Source organism: Drepanopeziza brunnea, assembly GCF_022702325.1.
Source record: "Drepanopeziza brunnea f. sp. 'multigermtubi' strain 214-2 chromosome Unknown ctg3, whole genome shotgun sequence".
Lineage (NCBI taxonomy): Eukaryota > Fungi > Ascomycota > Leotiomycetes > Helotiales > Drepanopezizaceae > Drepanopeziza > Drepanopeziza brunnea.
In genome coordinates, this window is record NW_027094066.1 from 336484 (window position 1) to 350867 (window position 14384).

Below are 14384 nucleotides of genomic sequence, written 5' to 3' on the forward strand. Positions count from 1 at the left end.
CCTGAGCTCAACCAAGGCTACATCGAAAAAACCGCACTAAATCAAAGTACAGCGCCAAGAGAATCCTCAAAGAGCTAGAAGGACACTGTCGGAGTACAAGGGCCAATGCGGCAGATAGGAATGGAAGGAACGACGAGAGTGGTGGTGGACCTGGCACGTGAGGATGGCACGTGCACCCGCGGTCCCCTTAAGGGACCGCCACTACCAGTATAGCAATACCAGACATCTACAACCCAACCAACCAAGACCTGATAGTACTATCAACCTGTGTACCAACAGACACCATAAGAACCAACCCGGTACCGAAGGCCGGAATTCCAAACTTGAGAGCACAGCGTACACGCCTTACTATAAAATACTGGGGTGTTTGAGAAGGAAGTTTCCGGGACGGCAGCAATACACAGCATGACAAAGATTATGTCAAGCTCCTACGAGAGGTAGATAGGCATGACTTCGAAGGTCAGCATATCGCGCCAATTTTCATGCTTCCTAGTCTTGACAGCGGAAGAATTTTGTCCGCTATTTTCGATGATAGAAGAGCTGACAATATTCGCCTATGGATTCAATTCTCACACATAGTGGATCTCTCCTTGTGTAGGAAAAGAGAAGTCTAAAAAGGAACTATGTACCGTTAATGCCAGCATGAGGCTCGTTCAGGCAAATGTGACTCGTGAGCGCATCCAGAAGTATGTCTTGTGACATTTGCTATTCGCTGATGACAGACTAAGTGAAATGTGGGGGTTACAGAACAGCTATCATGGAGTGTTGATCAAGAATTACTTTTGCCTATAGTAATCCGATAATCAAAATAGGAGAAACGGACAGGATTCGATAACAAAGTAAGAGTTTGGTTAGGATAAAAAAAAATGATGTGGGAGTAGTGGAAAACAAAATGCTTGCAAGGTCCTGTGAGGGAGGCATCAAAAAGGACAGGGTACTCAATAGACTAGGGAGAAAAGGGTTTTGGAAACAGAAGTCTTTAATTGTGTTCATATGCATGATTCTGCAATGTGGCTCTCTTTTATAAAAAGAGTCAGTTCTTGCACAAGCTGTCACTTCACATACAGCTTCCGGATGCCCTTTCCAAAGCCTCGAAATCGTAGACTCATCTATGCGTTTCTCATATAAAATACAGTATTGCCATAAAATCTACAAGAAGTAGTCCGGCAAGCTTGACCCATCCGCAATTTTATCTGCCTGCTGCATATCCTTATGCACATCGTTCTCGGGCGCCGCGGCAAAAACATTAAAGAACCTCTCCCCGGTATCGCTGACCTCTAACACACTCGCCATATTACCACACCTGTAGCAATAGTTCGGCGCACTCCAGACAGTGCTGAGTCTATCATCGTACAGAACTTGGTAGCCTTCCTGGCAGAGCTGGTGCGCACGCAGGATGTGCGACATGTTGTTTACCTCGAGGAACTTTCTGACGACCTGCGCGCCGAATGTATAGCCTGCGCCGCGAGGGGATAGGGAGAACTCGTCGCGCTCGGGGTCGGGGTCGGACCAGACGAGATCGGCCATGGGACCTTCGTGGGGGATTTCGCGAAAGCGGTCGATGATTTTGATCTGGTCTATGGAGTGTATTGATGGGGAGAGACCTGGAGACTGTCAGCTAGCTGATATCGTAACTCCAGGACTATAGGTGCAAAGCATACCTCCATGTACGCAGAAAATCTGATCGTTGATGACGACGCTCAATGTCAGAAAATCAAACATATCCGTGAAGTAGTGCCAGACATTGGCGTTGCCGTACTTCCTCGCACACTCGGTATAGAACCCATATGACTGTGTAACTCCTCTTGACTCATGGTTGCCCCTTATCAAAGTAACGCGGTGTGGGTATCGTAGCTTCAGACAAACAAGAAGGGAAATCGTCTCCACACTGAACATGCCTCGGTCCACATAATCGCCTGCCAGAGTCAGTTGGTTTTGCAGAACCCGGGGAGCTGTGTGTCGCACCAAGAAACAGGTAGTTTGTATCAGGACACCATCCGCCAATCTTGAAGATCTCAATCAAGTCGAAGAACTGGCCGTGAATGTCTCCCACCACCGTTACCGGAGCTTGCACATGGACCACGTTGCTCTCCTGCATCAGCAGTTCCTTAGTCTTCGCACATATTGCCTCAATGACAGACTCGGCGAGGAGTTCCTTCTTGTAAAGGCTTGCTATGCATGCATCGAGGTCGACTGAGGCTAGAGGGTGAGCAGTAAGCAAAGCTTCAAGAAGCGAGCGTCGGTTACAGATACTCGAACTTACTTGGCAGGCCTGGCATATTGTAGTTTGGGTTCAGATAAGCAGTACCAGAATCCAAGGACTATCAACAGTGGTAACGGCGAGGAAGCTCTGGTGTTGACGGGGAGAGCGAGCTTGGAGGAGCGGAGTCTTTCAGTAATAAATGCTGGGACAAAAACATGGTCGCTTAAACATCGGCTTCAGGTCATAGTACGAATTGACGCGTGACGGGTATCTCTAGGGCCAGAAGGCGAGTTTTTGAGGGCATTCAAGGCTTGAAAAGTGAACTCCACCAAGGTCTGAGGCGCCGTCCGTCGGTCGTTTGTCATCGCCTCAAGGGCCCCTGCCCGGAGCTCGGTCTTACTATTTTCCATGAACCAATTTGTTCTCACGTTACTTACCTGGTTCACTTCACTCCACCTCCTATCACTTTTTCACGTTGACCTGCATCGCATTTCCTTCATCCCTCCAATCCGTTCATTTACTTGAATTGTCTTGTCACCGTCGCGCTGTGTTTGAAGTTACTCTATTGCTTGAGTCGGCTTCTTGCTTGTGTCTTTGCTGCTGCGTCAGTAGATTTCGTTCGTTGTCGCACTTGGCCCAGCCCTTGGCCTTTAGTTGGACATCGACAGCTATTTACATGTCAAGAGCTGTTAGAAAGCTTTATGGCTTTACACAGACCGGCATCCTCCGAAACCTCTGTTCTCTATAGTTTCTACTAGATCAGGGGCAGAGCCTCTTGATGATTCAGCCAACACTAGGTCATCCTGATACTCTACATACGCACTTCCACCTACGCCTACACCTATACTCAAACCTCCACTTCTACAAGTCTACATCTCCCTCCAGCAATCCGTGTCCTTTGCGCATTGTTAATATCAAATCCTGTTGCATTCAACTATGTCAGCTGTGGGCTGGCCTCGGGGTGATCCGCCTATGATGCAGCAGAATCAGGGCAGACAACCACCTCCACCTCAATCTCAACCTTCACCTCAACCTCCACCTCCACCAGTCCAGCGACGCCCTACGAATCCTCCGCCTGTTTGCTTTAATTGTGGTGTAGAAGGACACTTTCTGGTGGCCTGTCCCAAAGCGACAAAAAACGCTCCTGGGTAAGTGAACACTCTGCTACTCTGCTATACTGTTTGTTATACTGCTACTCTGCGTGCATTCAATCTTTTTGGTTTTGAAGAAATGGCTGGCGAAACTTCGGCAAACACTAGGTGGGCCGTCGCCTATGATTAAGCGTGTATTTGAAGTTGAACTCCATTTCCCGACTTCTTTCCGAGCCTGCTTCTAAATCTTTTCCACCTCCATCTCCGCACAACTTTCCCCTTCCCCCTTTCTCGTCCAAGTTGTCACGAAAATATCGACCGCCATGGGGGTCTCTGTTAACCGTCGCAGGGCTGTCCATCCGGTTCCCTACCAGCCTTATCCGGCTCAGTACCCACCGGCTCAGTACCCACCAGCTCAGCAGCAATATCCACCTGGGCCTGCACCCCACGGTGGTCCAGTTCAGTATCCTCCTCCATACCAACAGCCTGCCCCTCCTCCTCAGTATGGTCCTCCGGTCCCACAGTACTCCTACGGCCAACCGCCACAACAGCCTTATGGTGCTCCTCAGCAGTACCCCCATCCTGGCTACCCACCAACACCACAGCCACCACCCCCCCAGTACAACCAGTATGCTCCGCAAACTGTAGCACCTCCGTACAACAATCCAGGCTACCAAGGTCCTCCTCCCCAGCAGTTTGGCCCGCCAATTTCACTACCTTACCAACAGCCTCCTAATCCCTACCCACCTCAAAACGCTGGCTACGCTGGGAATTACCAAACACCGCCGGCACAGCACCAACCGCCTCTACCGCAATGGAACCCTCCTCATCCTGCTGCCCAGCCTTATCACCAGGCGCCGCAACAACCCAGCTACGTGCCGCGAAGCAACAGCGTACAAAGAAACAACCCTGCGCAACGAGGTAATTCTGTACAGCGTTCTAACTCTATGCAGCGTGAATACCAGGGCCACCCAGTAGATCAGATGCAGAAACAGCGATCACAGTCTGCTCAACGTGGTCGTCGGTCGCAATCCCATCACTCCCAGACGCCGAATTCTCGCCACAGCAGTGTCCAGCAATCTTCGCGCCGACAATCTCACGCTACTATTGTCATGGAACCCGAAGAAACACAAGATTTTGAGACACTCATATCTAGTGGTGCTAGTACTCCTTATGGGCGTTATGGGCACGATGATGCTGCAAAGAATGACTCGAAAACCGTGCCAAGCTCCGCCACTAGCCAAGAACATGATGGCCCAGAGAAGACAGAGGGTGGTGAAGTTGGAGAAGAAGATGGAGCCGAAGCCATGTTCAATTGGGAATTCAAATACATATTCCAGGAGCCTAGGGCTATTGAGACTGTTGCATTGGCTCAGCCTTTATCGGACACATACACTCCCAAGTCAACTCCCGTGCCTCTTCTTCAAGCCTGGTCAACGACGGTACCCTCGATCTCCCGATATGCGAGGAAGGACAATCTAGATGAATTTCTCCGCCCCATTCGAACGTCACCGCAGTGGTCATACCTGCAAGAAGACCCGGCATTTGCAGAAATCGATCCCCACTGTCCTGCTATTCCTCTTGATGAGCTTGGCGTCTGGATTACTATCCACCATGCGGAGACGGACGAATTCTTGGAAGAGGAAAATGAGAACGAGAATGAGAACGAGAATGAGAACGAGAGATGGAATAACTCTCGGAAACGTGCTAGAATTGATGATGTCACAGAGCAAGATGAAGTTGTCAAGCGCCAGAAGAACGAAGATGTGGAAGATGATCAAGATATTGTCATGCGAGCACCCAATGCTACGACTCCAGTTATTCATCGCAGTAGTACTCCCTTTCTTGATACCGGCGACGATGCATGGGCTCCACTGCCTGGAGAATGTGCCAGCACGCCTCAGGACCCAAAAGAAGCACTTCTGGCGTCTTTGGGCGTCACCGGATCACCGAAACCTGTCCGAAAAGAGCCAGTTCCTGCTTACATGAACGATCTGGAGGAGGTCCCACGCGCTCCGTCGTCTCAACCATCACACGCGACTCCCATTCCTCCCAACTCTCAAGTAGCCAATGGTACTTCCAGGGGAGTCGATACGACTATGCAGACTCAGACTGTTCCAACGAATTACCAAAAGGCCCACCCTGTTCAGCATGGTCCTGCAATGAACCCTCACAACGGTCCTCATATGCAACCTCAAAATAATCTACCAATAAACAACCAAACCGGTATGCAGATAAATCAAAACAAGGTACCTTCGGCGCAAATTCAATATGGTCCTCCAATGAATCACCAGAATGGTCCAATGCCCCACTCACACGGCCCTATGAACAACCAACCCGGTGGCCAGGCTCCATATGGACCGCCGGCGAATGGAGGATTTGGCCATAATCAGACCCCAAATCCACCTCCTGTAGGCTATCCACAAGGAAACCCACCGTATGGTCATGCCGCAAATATACCGTATCAAAATAGACCTCCCCACTTCGGTGGACAAAATGCTCACCAAGGGCCTGGGCCAGTACAAACAGCTGCTATTCCTTATAGCAACGGTCAAACCAATCACTACGGACCTCCAAACAACTTCCCTCAGCCAGGACATCCTCAATGGGGACCCCCTCAGAATCACCCTTACAATCACGGTCATTCTGTTGGTTTTTCTCAAGGCTTCCCCCATCAGACACCAAATCCGGGTCCACAGTATGGTAATCCTCAACACGGTCCTGTCGGCAACACATACGCAAATGTCCAGGCCCCACAATACCAGCAACAGGGTTCTCCAAAGTATGGTCCTCAACAAGGCCTGCAGCAGTACGCTCCACAGCATGGGCAGTATGGGCAACCACAAAAACCGTCTTTTGGTAATGCGCCTCAAGTTCATGGTCCATACAGTGCACAACCACAAACCAGCCCTGCCAACTATGGGCCATCTCAAAATGCACAGTGCCCTCAGAACCAGTACCAAAACGTTGGCCACCAGCCCGTGTTCAACCACGGGTTGCCAGTTACGAACACCCAAGGTCTCCCGAATAACATCCCTCAAACAGATGGTTCCCCTCAAGGAACTGAACAATCGTTCGGCGACGGACCCAACGGCAAAGCTCCGCATCGCCAGGATTCAGGATACATGAGCGCACGCGGCTCTAATGGCAATGGCCCTGTACCACAAGATCTGACCGTCCAGGATAGCGCACGAGAACCTCTCTCTGAAGAGCCCGCCAACGATACTCCAATCAAGCATGAGATAGACTTCTCGCCCCCAAAAATGGCTCGAGAGGGAAGTGACCTAGGATCCGTACCTTCCGACTCGACGGGAACCCCTTTGAGCCCTACATCTGCGATGATTCTGGATAAATTGGAGGGCCGGAGATCATATGGCGAGGCAAAGCCTGGAGAGAAGCGGAAACTCAGTCAGTCGATTGTGAATGCTCGCAGGAAGAAGGGACCACAACCAGTCGTTGCCGAGGCGTACGGGTCAGTCTGAGGGAGTCTGAAGGAACATGGCATTAGCTAACCTGATTTTGCAGCCGCCGGTGGTAGATTCGTGGTGGTCCGATCGATACCTGAGGAGTAATTTCTCCAAGCAGACCGCACTTAGTGTTGCAGTTTGACCTTTCTTTAACTGAAGGCTGATGGCTGTTGGTTTCATCTCGTCTTGTAAAACCTTTGCATTTTGTCAGGCGTACTTTTGATCTTTCTCGTATTATGATTCTGCTGCATTCTCGCATTGCGAATTACAAATTTGCGAATTGGATTGGTAGGGCTTAGAAGTTCTCTCAAGGGACACATGATCCCTTTGTCTATGCCTACGTCAATCGCGACAGGTTGATTGATTACAGACACTTTCTGTTTGTTCCATAGGCAGATTAATAACAATGAGCCAGGAATTCGAGCTCCTAGTCTAAATTCTAATGCTGCCTTCTTTTGCGTGGAATTCTTGTACCTTTGTGACTTTGCATCTCAAATTTCTGTGACTTGACATTGTTCGGTGCGTACCTACCTACCTTAACGTACTTTACTTTCGGTGCGTGTTTGTGCGTAATTGCCTCAAAAGTCCAGATTTCTACCGCGTTGTAATTCTTGAATTTCTGTGCTTGATATCTCGCTACTCGACGAGTCTATCATGTTCGTTCTTATCCTCCTCACTGCTTTCGTCATCATCGACCTCCTCATTCGATTCATCCTCGCTCTCTTCCTCGCTTTCCTCCCCCTCCTCCTCCTCCTCCTCCTCCTCCTCGCTTTCCTCCTCCTCGATGTCGTCCTCCGCCAACCAATCATCCAACGTCTTCTCTTTGCCCGGAGCAGAAGACGAAACACCCCCAGACCCATTCATCCCCGCCGGCGACGTCCCCATCCTCGACTCCTTCACCGCAGAATCCAGACGCTCGCCAGCAGGTACCACACGGTTCGACTCATACTCGACTTTCGACGCATCGGTTTCCCGCAGTAAGGGGTCTGGCTCGAAGCCGGCTTTCACCCAGTCTGGCAGGGCTTCGTAGCCGCGCAGACCGTGAAGGCCGCCTGCGTCACCGACAACGAGACTTGCTGAGCCGAGCGTAAAGCCTGTTCGGCTTTCTGATGGGCTGGGAGAGTGGGGGACGGGTTTGGGAGCGAGCAGCATGAGGCTTGCGAGTTGGGTCGATGAGGGGACCATTAGCAGGGATTTGTACAGGCGGGTGCGGTCTCGGAGGTCGTAGGAAGTATCATATCGAGCGAGGAGGAGAATGTAATTCCAGAGCAGCACTATTGGGTGCTCTGGCTCAGGAGGCGGTGGCGAGAAAGAGGTTTGTGATGGCCCGTCGAGTTCCGCGAAGCCCTCGTTGTCTCCTGTCGAGTAGTTGGGTGATACTATTGGCGTTGTGACGGTAGGTTGGTGTGGTTCTGGTGATGTACGGTTGAGGTGGTGAAGGTAGACTTTTGCTGCTAGGAGGACTATTTGAAGCTTCGCTGGTTCGGCTTCATCTGCGAAGCCTTTGGCCAGGATTCGGAGCACATCAGCGGCGATGTTATCCTCGCCGTCATTACCAGCAAATTCGCCAACGAGCCAGATAATCGATGCTCGCGCTCGAGCATTCGTTGCTGTGTCGAGGTTCTTGGCTAATCGGATAACGGTATTAGTATGCGAAGCGGGATCTTGCTGGATCAAATGTCTGATGACAGTCAAAGATTCGGCTACCAAGTTTCCATCCAGACTGGTGATTTGTTTTAGGAGAAGGCGCAGGCATCGAGCAGAAGTTCGAGCATCGCTCTGAGCACAGCGCCCAATAGCTCTTACTGCTCCCCGGACAAGCTCTTTATCCGAGGTTTGCGAAAACTGCTCCAGCTCATTCAGAACGAGACTCTTCAGGTAAGCGTCGCAGTGCGGGAATATCAGCGTAAGGAGTTCCAACTTCAGCTCCCAGACTTGTGGTGGATCCGTAGTGTGGACTAGGAAACGGCATGCGTATTTGACGAAAGCTTCCGGCCGCGTGAGACAAACTGAGACGATGTTGAAGAGTGCCATGTGCTGAATATCCTGAGGTCCCCGTAGTAACGCTACTAGAGGTCCGATCGAAAGTTCGATGTACTCTTGCGTGCCGAGATTAACGTATGCCCTCGCAACAGCTACCACAACCGCTGAATTTCGACTCTGCAGAAGCGGCTTGATACTCTTCAGCAGAAACTCGAGATCCGGATCCAAAACTTGCACCACCTCACCCGTCTCCTCCTCCTGCTCTTCTTCCTCTTCGTCATCATCATAAAACCCCTTCGTCTCTCTACTCCCATTAATCTTCTTCGTGACCCTTTTCATCCTTCTCGGGAAACATTTCCGTGCATACACCGTCATAAGCCTCAACGTCGCCAACTGACTCCACTCATCCATATCCACCACCTTCTTTACCAGCCCTCTGTAATGCGGATGCACCAAGTCTAATCTCTCTGGACAAACTTCCAGGAACGCCATCACCGCAGCCCCAGCTACAAAATACTGCTTATCTCCCAACAAAACACTCAAATACCCAACCAGCTGTCCTCTAGTCCCCGGATCCAAACTATAGCACTTCGGCACTGCTAGCGCAGCTGCCTTACGCACATGCGGACTCATATCGCCTAGTCCTTTCTTGATCGCTAGGGATACGATTTGCGAGATCACAGGAACGCGTATGCCGGACATGGTTTTCAGGGCGAGGGCACGGATGGTGGGGGACTGGTCGGAGAGGGACTTCTGGATCGTGTTTATGGAGAGCAGGGCCAGGTCGGGCTCGGATTCGGCGTGCGCGAGGAGGTAGATGTAGACGAGCTTTTTTATCTCGATGTTCGGGGAGGCTACGTTCTTGACGACGGAGGAGAAGAAAGGGAGTGTGGGCATGGCTCGGTACATCATCTGTGCGGACGTTGTGTCAGTATATACAGTATCTCGTGTGTTTGAATGGGTGGGGGGAGGGGGGAGTTTGAGGATGTGTAAGCTCGGGGTGGACGTTGACCACCAGGCACGTACGGAAATGACCTTTCTGAGTCCCTCCAGCACCTCGCGCTCATTCCTGCTATCGAGAAGCTTCTTGATCTGTGCCGTTGGCAGCGTCTTGACCGCGGAGGAGCGTGAGCTCCTGGCTCCCTGGGCTGCATCGAGAGTGAGTTCTCTTGCTGAAGTACAATGTTAGCCGTCTTTCTCTAATATATTCCCTCGGATTTATGAGATAGAGGAAGTGCCATACCACTCTCCAGCAAGCTGGATATCCGGGACATCGACTCCATGGGCAGATGTGGATGTCGCAGCGAAGTCGCATAGAGAGAAGGCCCTGTCTCGCTCCGGGAGCTTTGGGTGGGGCGGACCGATGATGGGCAGCTCTCGTTTGGTGTGGAACGAACACTCTTTCCCTCAACCAACACCAGTCATCAACGGGAACATGGATGGACTTTTGCAAATATCCAAATGAGGTGCCCTCCGAATGTCTTCAAATACTGGAGACAGTGGACTTCTTTGAATTTCACTTTGATTACAATTAATATCCAGCACTAACTCCTTCAAGTCCCTAACTTAACAATCCGATACGATGCTGTATCTACCCCTCCAACATCATCCCCAGCTTCAACGTCAACAATGCAACGAACACCCTCCCCACTGGCCCTCACGCCCGCCCTCCCCTCCGAACTCCTCTCCTACATCCTCACGCACAACTCCCACCCAACAACCCTCATAATCTGCCAACCACGCGCCTCCTTCCTCCTCTCCCTGCAAAGATGCATCCCAAACACCGTGCAGCGCCAACCACCCCCCCCTCCGCCTCAACAGCAGGCGCCGCAGCAGCAGCAGCGCTCGTCCTCCATCCCGCCTGACACGGAACCTCCTGACGCGAAACGAGATGGTACCGTGGATGAGAGAGATGTAGACCGAGACGGAGGGGAGAAGCAGAGACATCCGCTGCTAGTAGCGACATTGCACCAGATCGCGACGTCGAGATCCATCAAACTGGTTTTCGTAGCTACTGTCTCACACCTGCGTGCCTATCTGTCTGTCTTCCCTCCGCCTGCGCTGGAAGCAGAAGCAGAGCCTCTGAGTCGACCGCGTTTCGAGTCGCAGGGCAATGGGGCGCCGTTGCTGGTTGTGTATGGACTGGTGTCTTTGCATCGGGATACGAGTGAGTGGAGTGCTCAGGGATTGGGAAATAGCGTTGCCGGGCTGGTGGAAGCTGGTAGAAGGGCTGGTAGGAGGATTGTGGTTGTGGAAGAGAGGCAAGGAGATGAGGATGAGGTTGGGAATGGGGAGGAGAGGATGCCGATGTTGAACGGAAGTTTGAGGCGGGCTGGGCTGGAGAATGAGGATGGGGGTTGGAGTGGAAGGACTGTAGAGGTTGGGAGGGTGCTTGGGAGATGGTTCAGATTCAAGAGAGGGGAGTGGGGCGTTTGTTTCTGAATTAAGTAAAGGAAAACTATTACTTGTAAAAAGTTTCGAGTAATAATTCGGTCAAAAATCCAATGATTCGCGGTCGTTATGACGCTATATCAACAGGTATACCAAACGCCTTTGCCACAAGCAAGCCAAACACCCCAGAGTCCGACCGTCCTAGCCAAACAAAAACGAATGCAAGACCAGAAACAGCTCAAAGTGCCTGCTCCATCTCTTTGATGTACAGCTTGATATGGGACTCCATCTTCAAAAACTCGTCGTGGGAGCTGTGAATCTCGTTCTCGATGTTCTCCTTCAAGTCCGCCATCTACATCTGTCAGTCCCTCTCCAAAAAGAGGATATCATAAGCGAAACCATACCTTCTTCTCCGTCTGCTCAATCCTTACTTTCCTTCTCTCCATCTCACGACCCTTCTCAGCACGCTCATCTGTCAGCTTTCTATGAACTGCCCGCAGCTCCTCCATCCTCTCCTTGGCACTCATCGCCTTCTCTTTACTGCCCTCCCTCAGCTTCTCTGTCCGCTCTACCCATTTCGACAATTGGCGTTGCAAGAGTCCTTCGGTTCTCTCGACTTCTCGGACGTTGTTCCCTCGTTCACCTAGGGCATCTCTCTGTTTGGCTATCCGTACATTCTCTTCATCTTCCTTGGACAACTCCGCTGAGATCTCGTCCAACAGCTTTATGCATGAAGCCACATCCGTGATTACGACGGAGAAAGTGTCCGTAGATGTCTGTAGAGCTCGTGCTCGTCGGTCCTTCGCGTCGATTTGGCTCTTCTCGGCATTCAAAGCATTTGCCAAATCAGTCAGGGATGCCTGAAGTGCCGCAGGGGATTGGAGAACATAAGGTCGCAGTTTGGCACTCTCTTGTCTCAACACGAGAGTCGCAGCGGTCTTCTCCTCCAGAATCCTCGTCATCTCACTCTTACTCGCCTTCGCATTCTCGAACCTCCGCGTGACCTTCTCCTGGCTCTGTCGCAACTCCAAAAGCCTCCTCTTCAACTCTTCATTCCGCCTGACTTTCTCCGCCACATGCGCCTCCACCGCCTTCTTATTCCGCTTCATCTCGTCCACACGGGCCTCCATATCCTGGTTCTCCATGTAGAGGTTCTCGATCCTCATCTTCGTTCTTTCCGCCTTGTCGAAATACTCCACAAAGACATGGGTCTGACTTTCTCTGAAGCGCACAAAATTGATGAGATAGGAGAAGATCTTGACCAAGCGATCGTGTGTCGGCTTATATAAATCCTGGAACGAGAAATCCGTGATGCCACACTCAATCATCAGCTTGCGCAGGCTGGCGTAGAAGCCCATCAGGTTTCGCGTCTCGGCCGGGATAATCTCCATGTACTCTCCGCACACGTCCTCTGCTGCTGCGCGCATCACCGGGTCGACTGTCTCTCGAGTCGCGTTCATGACGAGCTCAGCGAACCATTCGAAGATCATTTGGATCTGTTGCGGGTTGGGCTTCTGGAGGTCTCCCACGGTGAAATTGAACTCGATGCCGGAGAAACCCTTGCCGATATCTTTGATGCAGCCTGCGATTTCCATGTCGGGCTGTAGGTGCTGTCAGTATGCGCCCGAGTGGGAACTGAAAGGGGGGATTTCGTACCAGCGTGAATGCGTCAACATCGTCCTCCTTCTTTTTGTTGCGGTTCTTTTGCTGCATATTGGGCAAGATGCTCGTGCGCTGATTGTATGACATGGTGAGGGGGTGGGCGGTACCAAGAGGGAGGAGTTGCAGAAGTCCGGATTGTGGTTGTCGCAAATGGCAGGCAATGTCGTAAACAAAGCTCCGTTGCCGAAATCAACAAAGTGGAAGTGGGACGCGCCCGCGCATCAACGTCACGTGCCATGTTTACGTATCACTCTCCGAACTTGGCGTAAGATGGATTTTAATACTTTCCTACACAGACTGAATCTTGGAATCACGTTTTAGATGCAGTTTTAGTGAAGGAAGACACAGATATGCTCTACTTGCGATGATTCGGTTATAAAGTGTGACTAGTGATCATGTAATCGACAAAGCAGCTAGTCTCACCTCCTCCGTACAGTAATCAAGTATTAGATATCACATAGCATCATCGTTGAATGTATGTGTCAAGACTCTGAGTCTTTCCCGCAGCATAAGTTCAAGGTTCCTCATCCTTAAGATGTCATTTTATGTAATTGGAATACATGTACACCTGCAATGAAGAGGTCGTCGACGTCGTCTCCGAATGCTGCTAGGGAATCGGATGATCTACGATATGTGATTTGGCCATAGATGTTGTTAGGGGGAGGGGGGGCGTCTGGTAAACTCCGAAAACCCGATTCAATTTGAATGGCAAGCATTGATTCGTGAATCGAATCATCGTAATCGCCTTGATTTGGAATCGTCTCGCAACTCGGTTCTGTTTGGTGGGTAACCCATTTCGCATCAATGGATTGTGATTCGGCTGACCTCCGTGGAAACCAGTAACGCCGTGAATACGCCGCAGCAGTGCTATTTTGGCGCTATTTTTGGTGAAAGGAATATCCTTGATATCGATATGCAAATTGCAAAGCTTCTAGGCAGCTTTGATCCATGTGTGGTGGGGGGCGGAGGGGGAGGGGAGGGAGGATAAGGGGAAGGGTGGCCCAGGCGATTGTAAAATCTTGTACCGAGTACCACTACTACCTAGTAATACATAGTAGTACTACTACGTAGTACTACGTAGGAGTTTATCTACTGTACAGTTGCGATAAAAACTATACTTAGATTTGAAATCTAAGCTTTTAAGCTTCAATAAAAGGTTCAAACCAGGTTCAGCGGTATAAGGAATTATGGATCTGGAGCCTCGGCAGCGTGATAAAGGGTGAATTATAGAGACTCGATTCAAATCTTCGAAACTGAATCGACTCGATCCCTCGTTTATTTACAATCGCAACAACACTGACAACCTACCTACCCACATATAAAGGGTGAACTTCAGATTTTCCGATTCCGAACAATCATATTATTAGTCAACTACGGAGTAGAGGGGATGACTTCCAACGTCGCCCCCAACATGGGGGCTAGGTAGCTGCAACGCCCATGACCTTCCCCTCGCCAGGACTCGAAAAGTATATGGATATGGACAAAGTACAGAACGGCGTCATCCAACTGTTCAATGCATGGATGATCCCTCTCGCCCTTACTGCAGGTAGCTGCACTGAGCTTTTTCGGGAGACAAGATTGGGGCTT

At 50.8% G+C, this 14384-nt stretch overlaps 5 protein-coding genes across 5 annotated transcripts; 2 read left to right on the forward strand and 3 right to left on the reverse strand.

Annotated features, from left to right (window-relative positions):
* Positions 1 to 1149: 1149 nt before the first annotated feature.
* L3040_002281 (uncharacterized protein) lies at positions 1150 to 2279 on the reverse strand (the record flags this gene model as incomplete). The annotated part of the gene is made up of 4 exons (XM_007289821.1): positions 1150 to 1604; positions 1662 to 1916; positions 1966 to 2199; positions 2264 to 2279. The coding sequence occupies 4 exons, from the start codon at positions 2277 to 2279 to the stop codon at positions 1150 to 1152; spliced, it is 960 nt and encodes a 319-aa protein (XP_007289883.1).
* Positions 2280 to 3617: 1338 nt separating this feature from the next.
* Positions 3618 to 6832, forward strand: L3040_002282 (uncharacterized protein; the record flags this gene model as incomplete). Its single annotated transcript, XM_007289820.2, has 2 exons — positions 3618 to 6766; positions 6820 to 6832. The coding sequence occupies 2 exons, from the start codon at positions 3618 to 3620 to the stop codon at positions 6830 to 6832; spliced, it is 3162 nt and encodes a 1053-aa protein (XP_007289882.2).
* Positions 6833 to 7397: 565 nt separating this feature from the next.
* L3040_002283 (uncharacterized protein) lies at positions 7398 to 10027 on the reverse strand (the record flags this gene model as incomplete). Its single annotated transcript, XM_007289819.1, has 3 exons — positions 7398 to 9656; positions 9771 to 9916; positions 9988 to 10027. 3 exons carry the CDS (start codon positions 10025 to 10027, stop codon positions 7398 to 7400), a joined length of 2445 nt encoding a protein of 814 aa, XP_007289881.1.
* Positions 10028 to 10373: 346 nt separating this feature from the next.
* Positions 10374 to 11186, forward strand: L3040_002284 (uncharacterized protein; the record flags this gene model as incomplete). Its single annotated transcript, XM_007289818.1, has 1 exon — positions 10374 to 11186. One exon carries the CDS (start codon positions 10374 to 10376, stop codon positions 11184 to 11186), a length of 813 nt encoding a protein of 270 aa, XP_007289880.1.
* A 187-nt stretch (positions 11187 to 11373) lies between these two features.
* Positions 11374 to 12884, reverse strand: L3040_002285 (uncharacterized protein; the record flags this gene model as incomplete). Its single annotated transcript, XM_007289817.1, has 3 exons — positions 11374 to 11487; positions 11540 to 12736; positions 12792 to 12884. The coding sequence occupies 3 exons, from the start codon at positions 12882 to 12884 to the stop codon at positions 11374 to 11376; spliced, it is 1404 nt and encodes a 467-aa protein (XP_007289879.1).
* Positions 12885 to 14384: the final 1500 nt, after the last annotated feature.